The sequence below is a fragment of the Mustelus asterias genome, chromosome 11 (genome assembly GCF_964213995.1).
Source record: "Mustelus asterias chromosome 11, sMusAst1.hap1.1, whole genome shotgun sequence".
In the NCBI taxonomy this organism is placed as follows: Eukaryota; Metazoa; Chordata; class Chondrichthyes; order Carcharhiniformes; family Triakidae; genus Mustelus; species Mustelus asterias.
The window spans coordinates 51,837,735-51,856,258 of record NC_135811.1 but is presented as its reverse complement, the minus strand read 5'-3'; the positions used below and the strand labels follow the sequence as shown (position 1 = coordinate 51,856,258).

The following is an 18,524-nucleotide window of genomic DNA, read 5'->3' as shown; positions in this document are numbered from 1 at the left end:
TGTGGGCTGTTGTCAAAATGACATGAATTCTAGTTGATGAACATGGAAGTTTAACCTGATTCTGAATCAGTCTTTCAATGTCTTTATTTCTTTGGGGATGTAGATTTTCCTCTATTAATCCTGATGTGTTCAGCCTGTGTAAATCTTCATTCCCAATTGCTAGGTGAAGTTTTATAGCTTGCTTGTCTAGTTCAGACACACCTGAATCAAGAATTCATACTCTGTACGCTGTTTAAACATTTGGATAGTAGGTCAGCTGCAAACTGGGGAATTTTGTTGGATATTCTGACAATATCCCTTTGATCTTCCTTTTTCTGTAGCACATGTGATGAGTGTTGCTGTAGCTGCTTTCAGGCACTGTTCTTAAACTCCACCCGCGACGATGAGTTGCGGTGGGAATGCACCTCTGAGTAATTGCATCTTTGCCTTTTATTCAACTTATTGCTCAGCAAGTCCCAAAGCCACCTGTTATAATTGCAATGTTTTACAATGGATTTGTTTGTTTTTGTTATTTGACGCTCCCTTTGCTTCTTATATGATCCCGACAGTGCAGAAGCAGGCCATTCGGCCCATCGAGCCTGCACCGACCACAATCCCACCCAGGCTCCATCCCCGCAGCCCCACATATTTACCCTGCTTGTCCCCTGACACTAAGTGGCAATGCAACATGGCCAATGAACCTAACTCGCACATCTTTGGACTGTGGGAGGAAACAGGAGCACCCGGAGGAAACCCACACAGACCAACGTGCCAACCCCACACAGACAGTGACCCGAGGCTGGAATTGAACACAGGTCCCTGGCGCTGTGAGGCAGCAGTGCTAACCACTGTGCCCACCGTACCACTTGTTGTCGATCCATTCCACACCCTGGTCACTCACCTTTCCTGACCAAGCTCACGCGGCACTGATCCTCTCAACGCACTGTCCTACTTACAGAACCGACAGGCTGTGCACTGCAATCTCACCACAAAGAATTTGCCTGCTTCCCAGCTCTTTACTTCAGCACTAGCTCAGTGTTGTGTCTTTGCAGTCATGAAACTGCATTGTTAACACTCTCTGACACTGTGATTCCACTGCGTCTGACCAGAACATCGAGGGTTGGTTCATGTCATATACCAAGATCGAAGGTTGCTTACCATGTCATTTATATTACTATCACTAATCACCATGTTGTGTTATTATAATGATATAAAATTGTTACATAAGACACAAGGCACCAGTCACTATTAAAGGGTTGGAGAAACACATTGTGGATTTATATATTTAGACTGGGCACATGAGAACGGTCTTATATAACTGCATGGCTTGGAGACATTCGAATTGTGCATGTGTGCTCTGCTCAAAGCAAAGGTGAAACTAAGATTTCCCTCCTCATAATGTCATGCTGATATATGTTGGAGGCTGATTACAACACTGAGATGTTCATTGAGGGCATTGGGGTCATCTTTTTGAATGCATACTGCCAGTGCGGAGCCTGGGCACAAGTGTTGGCAAATTGCAGACATATTCTCCCATCCATTTTGCGTAGGTCTTCTTGCTGAGAGGATATCAAAAGATGTTAAATTTACATTTGCTGCACTGCGCATGAAGTACCCATTTCCCACCACAATTGGAGGATCATGTATTGCATTCACTGGTTCACATTGGTTGCACCGTAACTAATACTGATTAAGAGATTAATCTGAAATCATGACTAATAATACAGTTGAATGGGCTGCTAGCCATCCAAAGAGGCTTCTAGAATGTGGTCGATCCAAATACAGCATGGGGAAATTTAAACCCACATGGAGCAAAGGATGAGACTCTTCATTGATGAGGCTAAGAAGATTTCTGTGGATTGTGTGAAGGGATGGTATGATGCTTTTTTTTGCCACAGAAAGAGAATAAACACAGCACTTAGCATGAGATCATCCAGATAATGAATATGTGTTGCCCAACCACACACGAAAGTCTTTGAGGAATAGCTATTCCAATTTGACCAAAGGTCTCAAAATAATTCATTGTTTGACTCAATTTGTTTTCCCAATATTTGTCTCTTTCACGGGAATCTCTGCGGGGAGAGCACTATTAATTAAAAACCGCTCTAACCGTCCTGGTTACATGCCAGCCTTTGTTCAGTGGTGGCACACTTAGCTCTCAGTAAGGAGGTTACAGGGTCAAGTCCCATACTAGAGGCCTGAGTACATAATCTAGGTTGGCACATCAATGCAGCACTGACTGAATGGCATGCTAGCAGAGGAGCCATCTTTCATTTGAGACATTAATTGTGGCCCCTTAAGTCCTCAGGGTGATGTAAAAGAATCCATTATATTCTTCAAAAAAGAACACAATAGTATTCCCATTGCCCTAGCTAACGTTTCTCCTGCGATCAACATAACTAAACTGGCCTATAGAATTATTGCAGTGTGTGGATCTTGAATAAATAACTGCCATATTTCCCAACGTTGCAGCAATGATTACATTTCCAAAGCATCTCAGTGTCATGAAGCACTGTGGGACACTCTGAGGATTAGATATACACAAGTTGTTTTTCAATAAAAATTGCATCCTGTCACTAGGGCAATGAATGTGACATTCAATGCACCAGAGAGGGTCTTTTGTAATGGAATGTCGCAACACTATGAATAAAACTGCCCGGCCGTGTGCTCATCATGTGACATCTTCTTTTATCACAGACAGTTTGCAGGTTTGCGAGAGTTAAGCATTCACCTCTTGCTGCTCAACATGTTTACTTCCGAAGGTCGTCATGAGTTACAGGGAACACAGAGTGGGTCACCAGTAATAGGTGATGAAGGTACAGTGTTGAAGACCCTATCAGGGAGGGATGGTGTTAGACAAAGGACAAACATCCATGTGCCTCCTTCTTTACTAACACTGAGGTATAGAAGATACTTCATCAGTCGGCCAACTGACTCAGGGTCACACTGGAAGATACATTTGGAGCAGGCAACCCATGTTTCCAAGGACTTAGCTTTGTTACTTGCAACCTCAGGGAATGTATAATTGCAGCAAGTTATATGTATGGTCAATACTTCTCTGGAAGAAGAGCAGTATGTCACAATGTGATGATAATGTCCTATTATATATAAATAAATATTTATGTCGAAGGGGACTGTTTTAATGTTCATTTTTTTCTCCAGGTAGTCAGCATGTCTGGTAGGATGCAGCTCAGGTGCTGGGAAATAAGAATAATTCCTCATTTTAGGCATGTAGTGTTTACTAAGATAGAGCTAATGGATTCTTGTTTACAAAATATAAGCTCCCCTGGGATTTTTGGTTACAGGAATGGAATGCGGGTTTGGGTATTCAGGGTCATGTGATAATGCGGTTAATGGAAGGAGCCAGGTTTGTAGCAAAATAAAACTGCTTTTAGTTCTGGTTGGGACTTGTTTAAAGATGGAGGTCTACAAGCTGCGGCCTCCATAAAATGTATCTGAAAGCTTCAAAGCTGTTTACACTCATTATAATAAGTATATTTATGGTTGCTGACTGTATTTGAAGTGTCGATGGTCACCATGATGTGGAGATGCCAGTGTTGACTAGGGTGGGCACAGTTAGAAATCTCACAACACCAGGTGAGTCACCTGATGAAGGAGCAGCACTCCAAAAGCTCGTGATTCCAAATAAGCCTGTTGGGACTTTAACCTGGTGTTGTGAAACTTCTTACTGTATTTAAAGTGGTTTTGAGTCTGGAAGAAGAACGTTGCTCATGTGGAACTGAAACAGTGATAAGTTAGAAATTAGAGTTGTTTATTTTCATGTTTAAATATTGTTCAACTGTTAACAGTTATTTTACTTCATTTGTTAGAGTTATACTTAAACTGTGTTATTCAATAATGTTTGTTTTACTGTAAAGGATTGGTTATTTGTCAATGGAATCATTCCTGGAGTGAAACATCCTATCCTCGCATTTTTACCAAAATACAAAAATTGTTGGACTTCTAATGTAACTTGGGGTTCTGGTCCGGGACTCTAACAACGGAACTGTTTGCATTGAGAGATTAAATATGGACCATGGAGCACAGGAGCTCTTTTTAAAAGAAGGGAGGAAATTGTCTGAAGATACGTAAATGGGTAATCTCAGCACAATCAATCTACCCTGGAAATGAAGCATATTTCAGAAAATAGGGTGCTAGATGATATGCAGAAAGGTGATTAAAGCTATTACTTGTGATCAATGAACTGCATCTTAGCTGACCTTTGAAAAGTCTCCTGCCAATTGTCTGGAATGGTCCAGTAGACCAATTAGGTGTGCATGTCACTTTTTGGTTGTTGTTTTAATTTTCGGGAATGGCATAAGTAATTGATCTTGTCTCTGATGAGCACTTGCTTCCCATGCAGCTCCTTGCTGAGGTCCAAATGGCTGCTATCTTTTACTGCACTGGGTGTTGGAAGGTTTTCTATGCCCTTGACCCCTCTGGGATAACCTCCTCTGTAGTTTCTGCTCCTCTTCCCAATGTCACTAATAAAAAATTTGATGGCTAACTCATGCTTCTGTGTTTACTCAAAGGTTTACATTTTCCCAACAAAGAGGAAACTTTCCACCTTGGTAAACCCTCAGTATATTGGCATATTTCCCAAAAATACCTCATTAAGAACACTTGTGAAGTAAGGAAAAAACTTTAATCTTCACATCTTCAATGTGTTTAAAAACTATTAACAAGTCATTTCAAGTAAGGGGTAAAATTGAATGTTTGAAAAACTAGCATTAACACATTATTATTCACGGACAATGCATTTTTGGTCTCTTTAACACAAAGGAAAACTTCCCCTCAGTATTGTGACTGTAAACCTTGGACTGAAAATTCTGACTTCAGGCAACAACTGAAAACTAAATTATCTCTCATTTTTTTCATTATAACAGTGAGCACACTTCAATTGTAGACCTTTGGTGATAAGGTTCTTTGAGATGGTTTGAGGTCATAAAGGGTGCCAAATAAATTCACACCCATTCTTTTAGTGTTAAGAATATGAGGCAGCTTTAGATGAGTTGCTTACAAAAAAAAATTGCACCTACCAGTTCAACTCTTCCAAATCCTCCAACTCCTAGCGTATCGATGATGTTGAAGTCACACAGCTTCAGGTTTGAAAAGAAGGCAGACTCGGCTTCATATCTAGATTTTGTCACATGGAAAAATGGAAAGTTCTTAGTTGTGATGAAACGGCAACTCTGTAGCATTATTTTAGGACGGGAGGGCATGGAGATCGATCTGTTGTCAGCTGCTTCATCAACTGAAGCCTAGGCTTTGTTACACAAGTCGACCATATTCTGGCCCCAGAAATCCAACACCAAAACGTTGACGCTCTGTAGTTTCTTGACATGCATTCAGTCAGAAATTTTAACTTAGGATCTTGCTGGCAACAAGCCTGGACAAGACACATTCCCCTTTATGCGTCTCGCTCCTTCATTTTGCTTTGGCAAATATTTCTTGTAACAGATTTTAATGGCCGATTATCTGAGGCAAGGGGAAGGAGAGGAAGAGTTTTTTGGATTTCCAAATCTCATGATCCGAGCTACCTCAAACCAAATTCTCGTCTGCAACTGGCACAGCTAATCCTGATGGGAGGGGCCAGAAGTGACAATTCTGTAAAAGCTGACAGAGGGAAATCCCACCCAGTATTCCACCGGGAAACACTTCACAGCAGATATCATCAAGCGTTCCCCTTTAAGATTGCATCTAGTTTCAAAGAATTAGACAGAACAAGTGTTTAGACTCTTGCTTATTTATGTTTAACTCAGTTCGGGGAGATGCCTTTTCTGAACTGACTGCCAACATGTAAAAGTCAACATTTAACACTGCCAAAAGTGAATTACCTGAATTTAGAGTCTGACAGACGCACAGGAGAATGTAGAAGCCCCACATTCATTTACTAACAGGCACGCAGCACTAAAAATAGCAACATGTGGTGGTCCTGGTATGAGCAGAAACATTTTGACGATATGCACTCTGGATAGACATCTGGTGGCTAAAAAAAGGTGAACCACATGGTCTGAGAATTGACCTTTAACCCACTTTACTGCACGGTTCTAGCTGAAAAGCACGGAGAGAACTAGTCACTGCCTTACCTGGGGGCAGAATTTTGGAGTTATTTCCCCGGTTAATTAATCAGCATATTTTACTCATATTCCGCAGTCATGACAATGCACAAATCTCCCATGATAATCAATAGCTAATTACATTTAAAAGCTTTCTTGACAAGAGACTGATCAGTCTTTATACATAGTTTGAATCTTTGGGAGAGTATTTTGAAGCCCCCCCCACACACACACACACTGTTGACATTCAAGGGGGATAAACCACTGGACAACCTTAGTCAGTTAGTAGATCCTTTTAATGCAAAAGATTGTGTTCTGGATTATACAAAGGATTCTGTCACTTGAGGACAATACTGGGTGGTGTATGTATCATACAGGGTGCACACGTTAGCCGATAGTGCAAGAGAAGCCCAGGGACATTAAAGTGATACTCTATCTACCCTCTCAGGTGGATGTGAAAGATCCCATTGCCTGAATTTTTAGGATGGCGGAGACCCAGCAGGGGCTTCTGATGGAGGTACCAACACTCCCTCCAGCCCGCCCTCCTTCCCGCCTTCATTCCCAGGTTTCAAACCCGGAGCTCTTATCCGTCCACCAGCCTCGAAATTGGGACCGGGTGGGAAATGGTCCTTGAGAGGCCATTAAGTGACTATCTAAGGGTCTCAACTGGGGCAAGAGCAGCCTTCCCATCCAAGACGCTGCCTGGCCTAGCGATGAATCGCTGTGAGGTCAGGGGGACAGGAATCCAAACGGAATCCTATGCAGACAATTTCATGCCCTTCCACTTTCCCTCCCCCAGTCACGGGGGGCATAAAACTCTGGCCCATGATGCTAGTCAAGGAAGAGAGATATTTTCAAAAAACCCACAGTTGACCCTCGTCTTTGCTCCAAGCTCCTTTTCTTCTCCAAAGCGCTTGAATGTGTTGTCACCACCTAAGTCCTATCTTTTCTGAAACTTCCATGTTTGAATCCATCCAATCAGGTTTTTCCCCCTGTTCATGTATCAGAACAGTTCTGTGGGCGGCACGGTGGCTATCACTGCTGCCTCACAGCGCCAGGCACCCGGGTTCGATTCCCAGCTTGGGTCAATGTCTGCGTGGAGTCTGCACGTTCTCCCCGTGTCTGTGTGGGTTTCCTCCAGGTACTTCGGTTTCCTCCCACAGTCTGAAAGACGTGCTGGTTAGGTGCATTAGCCATGCTAAATTCTCCCTCAGTGTACCCGAACAGGCGCCGGAGTGTGGTGTCTGGGGGATTTTCACAGCAACTTCATTGCAGTGTTAATGCAAGCTACTTGTGATGCTAATAAATAAACTAAACTTAAACTTACCAAAGTCACAAATGACATTCTTTGTAACTGTGACCATGAGAAACTATTCCTTCTCTTCTGCAGCATTCAGCACAGTTAATGATGTTATCCTCCACTAATGCCCCTCCTCCCCCTCTCCTGGTGGCATTGCCCCCACCTGGATCCATTTTTATCGATTCAGTTGCAGTCAGACTGCCACCACAATGACTTGTCCCACTCACGCAACATTACCCCCCGACCTCCCCCAGGTTTCCCAAGGACGTACCCTTGGCACTCTTCGGTTTTTCATCTGCATGGCGCCACTTAGAGACACCATCCAAAAATTCAATGGCAGGTTCCACACGTCTGCTGACAGCACCCAGCTCTACCTCACCATCAGCTCTTCCAACCTCTTCACTGTCAGCCATTTCTCACACTGCTTAACCAGTATCCAGGACAGATGAGCAGAAATTTCCACAGCTAAGTGAATTCTGTCCCCACCACAAATTTCATTCATAGAATCCCGACAGTGCAGAAGGAGGCCATTCGGTCCATCGAGTCTGCACTGACCACAATCCCACCCAGGCCCTATCCCCATAACCCAATGCATTTACCCTAGCTGGTCCCCCTGACACTAAGGGGCAATTTAGCACGGCCAATCCACCTAACCCGCACATCTTTGGACTGTGGGAGGAAACCGGAGCACCCGGAGGGATCCTTCGCAGACACAGGGAGAACGTGCAAACTCCACGAAGACAGTGACCCAAGCCAGGATCGAACCTGGATCCCTGGCGCTGTGAGGCAGCAGTGCACTGTGCCGCCCAATGCATCCCCTATGCACTAACTCCCTGCCTTTCTCTGGAAATTGTCAGGGGATAATCAAAACCATTAAGCATCTCGGTGTTGTTTTTGACTGAGATGGACTTCATCCATCCAATCGCCAAGACCACCTACTTCCACCTCTGCAATATCCCCCAACTCTGCCCCTCCGTTCACCCATCTGCTGATGAAACTCTTATCCTTGTCTTTAGTGCCTCGAAACTTAATTATTCCAGTGTTCTCCTGGCTGGCCTCACTCCTACCACCCTACAGAAACCAGGGCCACTCCACAGCGGGTTTTCCAGCACTGGAGCTGGCTCATCATTGGCCGCTGGTGGGAACTTCCGGAACCATCCAAGTCAACACCATTTGCGTTGGTCACCAGCTGCGCCATCAGAGAACCCACCGGTAGGACCAAAAGATCCCGCCGATGGGAAGGGATGGAAAATCTTGGCCTTGAAGTTATTGAAAACTCTGTTTTCTGTATTCTGGCTCACTCTAAATCCTGTGCACCTGTCATTCCTGTGTTTCCTGACCTGCACTGACCCCCGTCTGCCAATATCTTCATGTTAAAATTCTGATCTTGCTTTTAGATCCTTCCATGGCCTCACCATGCGCTTCCTCCAAGCTGACAATCCTATAAGCTTTCTGCATTTCTTCAATTCTGGTCTCTTGAGCATCCCCAATTGTGGGTTGCTGTGCATTCAGCTGCTTATCATAGAATCCCTACAGTGCAGAAAGTGGCCATTTGGCCCATCGAGCCTGTACCAATAACCAAATTCCACCCAGGCTCTATCCCTCTAACCCCATGTATTTACCCTAGCTAGTCCCCCTGACACTAAGGGTTAATTGATCATGGCCAATCAACCTAACCCGCACATCTTTGGAGTGTGGGAGGAAACCGGAGCGTGGGAGGAAACCGGAGCACCCGGAGAATCCCACGCAGACAGGGGGAGAATGCCTCTGCTTTCTCAGTAGACTAAGGAAATTTGGCATGTCAGCTACGACTCTCACCGACTTTTACAGATGCACCATAGAAAGCATTCTTTCTGGTTGTATCACAGCTTGGTATGGCTCCTGCTCTGCCCAAGACTGCAAGGAACTACGAAAGGTCGTGAATAGAGTCATAGAGGTTTACAGCATGGAAACAGGCCCTTCGGCCCAACTTGTCCATGCCGCACTTTTTTTTTAAAAACCCGTAAGCTAATCCCAATTGCCCGCATTTGGCCCATATCCCTCTATACCCATCTTACCCATGTAACTATCTAAATGCTTTTTAAAAGACAAAATTGTACCCGCCTCTACTACTACCTCTGGAAATTTGTTCCAGACACTCAACACCCTTTGTGTGAAAAAATTGCCCCTCTGGACACTTTTGTATCTCTCCCCTCTCACCTTAAGCCGATGCCCTCTCGTTTTAGACTCCCCTACCTTTGGGAAAAGATATTGACTATCTAGCTGATCTGTGCCCCTCATTATTTTATAGACCTCTATAAGATCACCCCTCAGCCTCCCACGCTCCAGAGAAAAAAGTCCCAGCCTATCCAGCCTCTCCTTATAATTCAAGGTAGCCCAATCCATCACACAAACCAGCCTCCCGTCCATTGACAATGTCTACACTTCCCGCTGCCTCGGCAAAGCAGCCAGCATAATTAAGGACTCCACGCACCCCAGATATTCTCTCTTCTTCCTTCGGAAAAAAGATACAAAAGTCTGAGGTCACCTACCAACCGATTCAAGAACAGCTTCTTCCCTGCTGCCATCAGACTTTTGAATGGATCTACCTTGCATTAAGTTGATCTTTCTCTACACCCTAGCTATGACTATAACACTACATTCTGCACTCTCTCGTTTCCTTCTCTATGAATGATACATTTTGTCTGTATAGCACGCAAGAAACAACACTGTATGCTAATACATGTGACAATAATAAATCAAATCAAATCAAAACGTGCAGGCTCCTCCCAGATAGTCACCCGAGGCCGGAATTGAACTCGGATCCCTGGCGCTGTGAGGCAGCAGTGCTTGCCACTGTGCTGCCCCCACTGTGCCACCCTATGTCCTAACTTACGGAATTAGTTCTCTAAACCTCTCTGTCTCTCTAATTTGCTCTCCTCTATTAAGACAGTCCTTAAAACTGAAGCTGTTGGTCTTCTGTGCTAGCATCTCATGTGGCTTTGTGTCAAATTCCGTTTGATAATGCTCCTGTGAAAAGCCTTGGGGCAACTTTGCTGCGTTAAAGATTTAATATAAATGCAAGTTGTTCTTTTTTGGTTTCAAATAGCAAATATGATCCAAGTGTAATATGGCAACGTCTATTAAACTTATTTTAAATTATTCTAGAGAATACTCCTAATGGTTCCTTGAAATTGAAGTGCAGAAGCTCTGGATAAATATGTCTATCAGTTCTGAGATTTTATATCTTTTCATTCCCTTTGGTAAACTAACCACCCGTAAGTGAGCAGAAACCAATTCATAAATCCGCAACAAAAAAAAATCAGCTTGCAATTTCTTAAAGGTGATTTCGAATTTTTGACATTTCCTCCGAAGCAACATGACATTAAATTTGGACAGAATGCAGTGTCCTCTGGATTCCCACCAGCTTCTTGCGGAGAAAACAGATTCCTGTGTTCATTTAAGTCAGGAAATGGACTATCAACAAACAATGTCAGGTCATGAGCAGGACAACATAATATTTGATACAAAGTCATCCAGGAAAAATCCAAGCATCCCTCAAATGTAATAGTATTCAGCTTCATCCCCTATTCTGGCTATTTCCTTTGAACTATTTGCTACACACAGTAACTCAAAATAATATCAAATAAAATCACATAATATAAAATAAAAACAGAAAATGCTGGATTAGTTCAGCAGGTCTGGCAGCATCTGTAGAAAGAAAGAGAGGCCGGAATCCTCCCACTGTTCACCCCGGTGGGATTTTCCCATCCCGCTGCAGTGAATGGAGATTTGGCTGGCTGGACATGGGGTGGACGTGGGGTGAACGGCCGGTAAGATCGCGCCCAGAGTTTCCCGTCTAAATGGCCCTTCTACAGAACTGATGAAAATAATGATTTAAATGGCAGGGTTTTAGTTGGTGCAAATTGCATTTTGTCCCCATTTCTCGCGTACTGATCTCACGGTTTGACACTGAGAGACTCGATAACATTTTAAATAAGCTGAACTTGATGAATTTTGTTAAAAGACATCCATTAACTGACTCAGATTCTTCAATTTATTCATCAAAGACTTTTGAAATGATTGACACCAACGAGCTGTCTGCCACAACCTGACATTTTACAAAAATGATGCTTGTACCCCTTAACGATTGGCAATAACAAAATTGTGTTGTATTAATAATTCAATCACTCTTTTACTTTACTTTCTTAATTAATTAGTGAAACAGCACTTGAATATTGTGTACAGTTTTAGTCCCTTACTTGCGGAAGATGTAGTTGTATTAGAGGTGGTTTGGAGGAGATTCACGAGATTGATTCCAGAGATGAGGGGCTTGACTTATGAAGACAGATTGGGCAGTTTAGGCCGATACTCTCCAGAGTTTCAAAGAATGAAAGGAGATCTAATTGAGGTGTACAAGGCAAGAAGGGGGTTTCACAAAGTAGACATGGAGAGGATGTTTCCTCTTGTGGGGAAATCTAGAGCAAGAGGCCCTAGTTTTAGGAAAAGGGGTGGCAGATTTAAAACAGAGATGAGGAGAAATTACTTCTCTCAAAGGATTGTGAGTCTGTGGAATTCACCACCTCAGAGTGTGGTGGATGCCAGGACTTTGGGCAGATTTTTAATTAGTAAGAGTTTGAAGGCCTCCATGGGCAGGTAAATGGAGCTGAGGCTGTTATGAGATTAGCCATGTCCGTATTAAATGATGGAGCAGACTCGATGGGCTAGATTGCCCACTCCTGCTCCTAATTCTTACGATTAAATCGCTGAATTAAAGTTCTCTACCAAACAGGAGGCAGCTGGTGACACAGTGAGGCTGTTACATGGAAGGAGGGAAGTTTAACCTTCTGAGCTGACGTTCTCAGGTGCAGCTTTGCTTGTTGGGAGGGACGATCAGACAAAACTGCGCAGAGCACAGCATTCCCCACTGGCAGCCCTTCCTGATTTCTCAATGGGGTATTCGGTTGGGAGAGCTGAAAATTAAATTTGACCTCCACATCCATGTGGCCTCCCATAACTGAGGTTCTGCACCAAGAGTGCCAATTTGTAAAACTAACCCCCGGAGGAAGGTTTAGGAGATGCCTTCTAGTCAATCAGGTCGGAGATAAAAGGATTTACCACGTTCAGTTATTATGGGCATCAAGTCCCTTGAGTCACGCTGGCTCTCAATACGCAGGGCAATCCAATCAGACCTGTTAACCACTATATCCCCATAGCATTGCAAACTTATTCCCTTCAAGTGCCCATTCTATTTTCTTCTGAAATTATTTATCATTTCCACTCCACCACCCTCGTGGTCAACTGGTTTCAGGTTATTAACACTCATTATGTCAAGTTCTTCCTCATATCCCCCGTGTCTCTTACTCAAAACCTTCAGTCTGTGTCCTTTGGTCCTTGAACCATCAACTAATAGGAACAATTTTTCTTTGTCTACCTTACGGAAAACAGTTAAAATCTTGTATACTTGTTGATAATCTCCCCATAAACTTCTTTGCTCCAAGGAGAAAAAGCACAGCTTCTCCAGTTTATCCTTGTAGGTAAGATCCCTCATCTCTGGAACCATTCTCCTCTGCACCTTCTCAAGGACCCTCACATTCTTCAAGTGTGGTGACAAAAATGGGACACATTACTCCAGTTGTGGCCTAACCAGAGATTTATAAAGGTTCAACATAACTTCCCCGCTTTCATACTGAATGCCTCTAATTATGAATCCCAAGATCCCATGCACCCAAGGTTCGTCTGAGCCTGCGCACTCTTTAGAACCACGTCATTCAGTCTACATTGCCTCTCCTACTCCTTCTGTCAAAATGCATCACCTCACACTAATAGATTTCACTTGTCTGTCCATTCTGTTAACCCACCCATGTCCTGGTACAGTGGATAGTTGTCAGCCTCATTGTCTGCCACACTAACAAATTTGGTATCATTGTCAGATTTTGAAACTTTTATTTTGTATTCCAACATCCAAGTTATATATATATATATCAAAAACAAAGCAGTGGTCCTAGCACAGATCCTCTGGGGAAAACCACTGTTTACCATCCTCCAGTTTGAAAAACAATCATTTACCACAGTTGGCTGTTTTCTGTCCTCAAGCCGTTTTTTTAATCCAGCTGACACTGGCCCTCCTTTTCCATGAGCCTCAAGTTTAGGAATTAGTCTTTAATGCGGTCTTCTATGAAAAGATTTCTTTAAAAATCCATTCAGACAACACCCATTGTTTTCCCTTCATCAAACTTCCCTATTTCTTCACCAAAACATCAATAAGATGTTTGGGGTGGCACGGTGGCTAGCATTGTTGCCTCACAGCGCCAGGGTCCCAGGTTCAATTCCGGCCTTGAGTCACTGTCTGTGTGGAGTTTGCACTTTCTCCCTGTGTCTGCGTGGCTTTCCTCCGAGTGCTCCGGTTTCCTCCCACAGTCCAAAGATGTGTGGGTTAGGTTGATTGGCCGTGCTAAATTGGCCCTAGAGTCAGTGGGATTAGCAGGGTAAATGTGTGGAGTTACAGGAATAGGGCCTGGGTGGGATTGTGGTCGGTACAGACTCGATGGGCCTTCTGTACTGTAGGGATTCTATGAACATTCAACATGCATGATCTGCCTTTTACAAATCCTTGCTATCTCTCCAAGTGCCTATTGAATTTCTCCCCAATTTTCTTTCCTTGCATCCACCACTGATGTTAAACTGACTGGCCTGTAATTACTAGGAATGTCACACTCCAATCCTCGGGCATCTCCCCGGTATCTGAGGAAGATTATGGCAAGCTCTTCCATTATCATCACCCCCATTTCCCTCGGTACTCTGGAATGCAAGCCAGGTCATTGATCCACTATTAAGTATAACAAGCTTTCCCAGCACATTCTCCGATCAATTTTCATCCATTTATCACTGCTACCATTTTGTTCGATTTCTCTTCTACAGTAAACATTATACAAGGGTATCCTAACCTTGTTTGCACCTCCAGATAGTACCCTTTTGACCCGAACTAACCCCAAACCACCTCTTACTACATGCTCACTATTTGCATGCCAATAGAAGATTTGTGGGTTCCCCTTTCTGCTAACAGCTTTTCTACTCTCGTATTCTCTCTTTGCCAGTCTTATTTTCCTCTTCACTTTTCCCTCTCAACTTACTGAATTTGGCCTACTTCCTGCTTGAAGTATTCACCTGGCACTTATCATACACATTTAATTTTGTCTCATTGTCTTCTCTACCTCACTCTTTATCCAAGTGGCTTTAGCTCCTTTATCTTTCACCCTTGTTGGAATACTTATCTTATGCCTGAAACATCTATTCCTTAAGGGTCACCCACTGTTTCGTTACAATTTTCCTATCAACTTCTGGTTCCAAATAGTTATCAAGGGCAGATTAATAGGTTGACGTAACAAGTTTCTCATTGCAGCATTAGGCTGGTGATAAAACAGCTCCCTCTCACTGTTAGATATGGAAATTCCTCTGAGCCAGCCCCAGGTAGTTTCACTGACATACATAAGTATTTCAAAGTGCGGCTTTATTAATCTGAAAGCTTCAATGGTAACTGGTCCTTTGCCACATTTTTTAATCAAACAAACATGGGCTATAGAAGAATCAAACCTGTGAAGGTCAATTCTTTTAATACTTTAATTCATTTTAAAAAGGACACTAATATTTTATCAAGACAGCTAAATGCTCATTTAATGGGATGATGCTATTCTTCACCAATAATCTCAGGGTGATTTTGTGCTGCTTTAACTGTCAGGCCTTGTGAGATGGGAGGGGGAGTAGCAGAATTGGTCCTTTATGTGGTACATGTCAGCAGAGGTTCAAAGTTTTCCATGTAACTCTGGCAGAGGATCCTTGAAAAACAATGGAAAACTGTGTTTTTTTTTAAAGATAAATAAACTTTAAAGTATCAGTTTCACAAGTAGGCTTACATTAACACTACAGTGAAACCCCTGTGGAAATCCTCTGGCGCTTGTTTGTATACACAGAGAGAATTCAGCATGGCCAATGCACCTAACCAGCACGTCTTTCAGACTGTGGGAGGAAACCGGAGCACCCAGGGGAATCCCAGGCAGACATGAGGAGAATGTGCAGACTCCACACAGACAGTGACCCGAGCCGGGAATCGAACCCAGGACCCTGGCTCTGTGAGGCAGCAGTGCTAACCACTGGGCCATCAACCACTTCTGCTGTTTCCTTTCTCAAATCTTTCACCAGTTGTGAGAATGCCTGCTGAAATTCAAAGTCATGCTATTCGAGCTAGGTGTTAGCAGCGATTTAGATGCATCAGTAATGGTGGCACGGTGGTTAGCACTGCTGTCTCACAGCATCATGGACCCGGGTTCAATTCCAGCCTTGGGTGACTGTGTGGAATTCGCATGTTCTCCCCATGTCTGCGTGGGTTTCCTCCAGGTGCTCCAGTTCCCTCCCACACGCCAAAGATGTGCAGGTTAGGCGGATTGGCCATGCTAAATTGTCCTTCAGTGTCTCGTTAGGGTTTAGCAGGGTAAATATGTGGGGCTATGGGATATGGCCTGGGTGGGATGCTCTTCCGGAGAGTTGGTGCAGACTTGACGGGCTGAATGGTCTCCTTCTGCACTGAAGTGATTCTATGAGGATTCCATTACACTTCGGACTTGTACCTTCTTGCTTTGGAAAGTCAGGGGGTATGTGACTCGTTATCTCAGCCTCATAACCAGTTCTTATACCTACCATTTTTATCAGACTAGTCCAGTAAAAGCCAATTCATGGCAGCAGTGCTCCAATAATTCAGCAAATGGTACACCTAATGACATTCTTGGACTCAAGCCCCACTTCATCACCAGCTTTGGAAGATGACATCAACAGAACAATGGGTTAAGAAAACATGCAGTGGCAGCTCAGAAAACTTCTGGCCTCCGAAAGTGGAGTATGATGCAATAAACTGTTCAAGGACTTTAACATCAATGGGTTTATTCAGGACTTGACACTAGGATCATGACAAGCAGCATGGGTAAATAATTGGTGCAGTTCAGGAAACTGATTGAGGAACCACTGGAGGCTCTGGTGAACACCACTGTCACAGAGAGCAGCAAGACAGAATAGGGCAATCTCCTTTGTAATAATTAATAGGTTCAGTTAATTGCTAATATTTCAATGTTCAGCAGCACACAGAGGTGAAATAAAAACTGTCAATGGTGGAAATACTCAGCAGGTCAGGCTGCACCTGTGGAGAGCGAAATAGAGTTAATGGGCGGAGTTTTACCAGCTCGCCCCGCCCATCGATGGGCGGAGCAAGCCAGTAAAATCGTGCGAGCGTCAAAAAATCAGAATCACGCCCGATTTCTCAGCTCTCGTGATTTTATGAGATCTGAATTTCCAACGTGGTCAGCCTCTCACTGGAAATGGACGAGAGGCTGAATAATTTATTTCGAGATATTTAAATGATGATTTGCAGATGTTTAGTGAGCCCGGCGTTCACTTGCCTTTGTGGCCTCACCGGGAGAGGTTCTCTCCAGCGAGGAAAACACCTGCGCCCCACGAATGGGGAACAGTTCTGTTGGCCTTCCCGGTGGAACTGTAGGCTATTGAGGCCCCTTGGGTAGGCCAAGGGCAATGGGGGGGATGCCCCTGGGGCAGTGCCACCATGGCACCTTGGCATTGCCCACTGGGCGCCTGGGCAATGACCAGCGGGCATTAGGGAGGGAATTCCAAGATTGTGACCCAGCAACTACGAAGGAACGGCGACATATTTCCAAGTCAGGATGGCGAGTGGCTTGGAAGAGAACTTGCAGGTGGTAGTTTTCCCATGTAACCGCTGCCCTTGTCTTTTTAGATGGAAGTGGTCGTGGGTTTGGAAGGTGCTGCCTAAGGATCTTTGGTGAATTTCTGCAGTGCATCTTGTAGACCTACCTCGCATTTCAGTTTATCTTTCTCTACACCCTAGCTATGACTGTAACGCTACATTCTCCACTCTCTCATTTCCTTCTCTATGAACAGCATGCTTTGTCTGTATAGTGTGCAAGACTGTATACTAATACATGTGACATTAATAAATCAAATCAAATCAAATCAAATAGATAGTACACAGTGCTACCTCCTCAGTGGTGGCTGCAGTATCTTCAGCTGCCGAGGTCCTCAGCTCCGAGGTTCTCTCCATACAGCACCCTACCTCTGCCTCCAGCACAGTATTCTCCTTAAAACCTACCTCCTTGACTAAACTTTTGATCATCTATGACAACATTTCTTGCGATTCAGTGTCAAGTCCTGTGCCTATGAAGTAGTTTTACTGTGGTAAAGGTGCTATTTAAATGCAAGGGGCTGTTGTTGTTGTTGTTGACATTTTCAGTGGGTGGACTAAAAATAGGCTTCAATGTCTGAACTGTAGGCAAGTCAATCAAATAATAAAAGAAATGGTTCTCGTGTTCAGCTGAGAACCCCAATAAGGAGGCATTTGGACAGCTGGAACAGCACTGGGCAGCGCAGGACAGCCGTTAGCTGACCAGAATTGTGAAAGCAGAAATAGGATCTTACAGAGTGTAAATGGTATGTAGGCCCCAGCTGCTGAAAGCCCGATGCCAAGAAGTCAGGGGGAGTGGGTGAACATTGCCTTTCTGAAACATGGCCCAAAGGGGTCGACAGTTACCATTCCAAAAGTCAACAGTGAAGCAGCCTAACTACTGCAAGCACTGGGGAATGACCTCGAAGGAGCGGTATGGTTGGTGTCACACAGTTAAAATCAATGCACAACACCAGTAAGCAACCTCATGCCAACTCAGAGTCGCTGACACCCATACACCAGGGGATGGTGGAAATAAAGATGCTTCACTTGACTAGTGCATTAGGTTGAGCAATTATTTGTCACAGTTTGCAATAAGCCCAGCATAAAATGCACACCGATGATATTTGAAGAATTGAGCTTGGAGATATTCGGGAACTATTACTTAACAGGCATGGTTTGCTTATTTAAGAAATTGTGATATCCCACTTGCCAATCTGTCCTATCCCACCTTTCCACACCACTACTCAGCTCAGCCCTCTGAGACATAGGATGGTGGATTCAAAGCCCACTACACAGACTTGAACACATAGGGGCGAATTTTCCCATTCCACCCCCCATGGGAATCGGAGCGGGCGAGAGGTGGACCATGGAAAGGTCCGTTGACCTCAGGTGGGATTTTTTCCTTTTGGGTTGAGTGCAGATGAAAATCCTGCCCAGGATCTAGGCTGACAAATCCCTTGTACTG

At 44.0% G+C, this 18,524-nt stretch overlaps 1 protein-coding gene across 2 annotated transcripts in view; it reads right to left on the bottom strand.

The window, feature by feature from the left end:
• prkg1b (protein kinase cGMP-dependent 1b) overlaps window positions 1-18,524 on the bottom strand; it is a 722,012-nt gene that overhangs the window by 56,318 nt on the left and 647,170 nt on the right. For both annotated transcript variants that reach the window (XM_078223608.1, XM_078223609.1), the window contains exon 10: window positions 5,019-5,115. In XM_078223608.1, coding sequence (XP_078079734.1) covers window positions 5,019-5,115 — 97 coding nt within the window. The remainder of the gene's footprint in view (window positions 1-5,018; window positions 5,116-18,524) is intronic.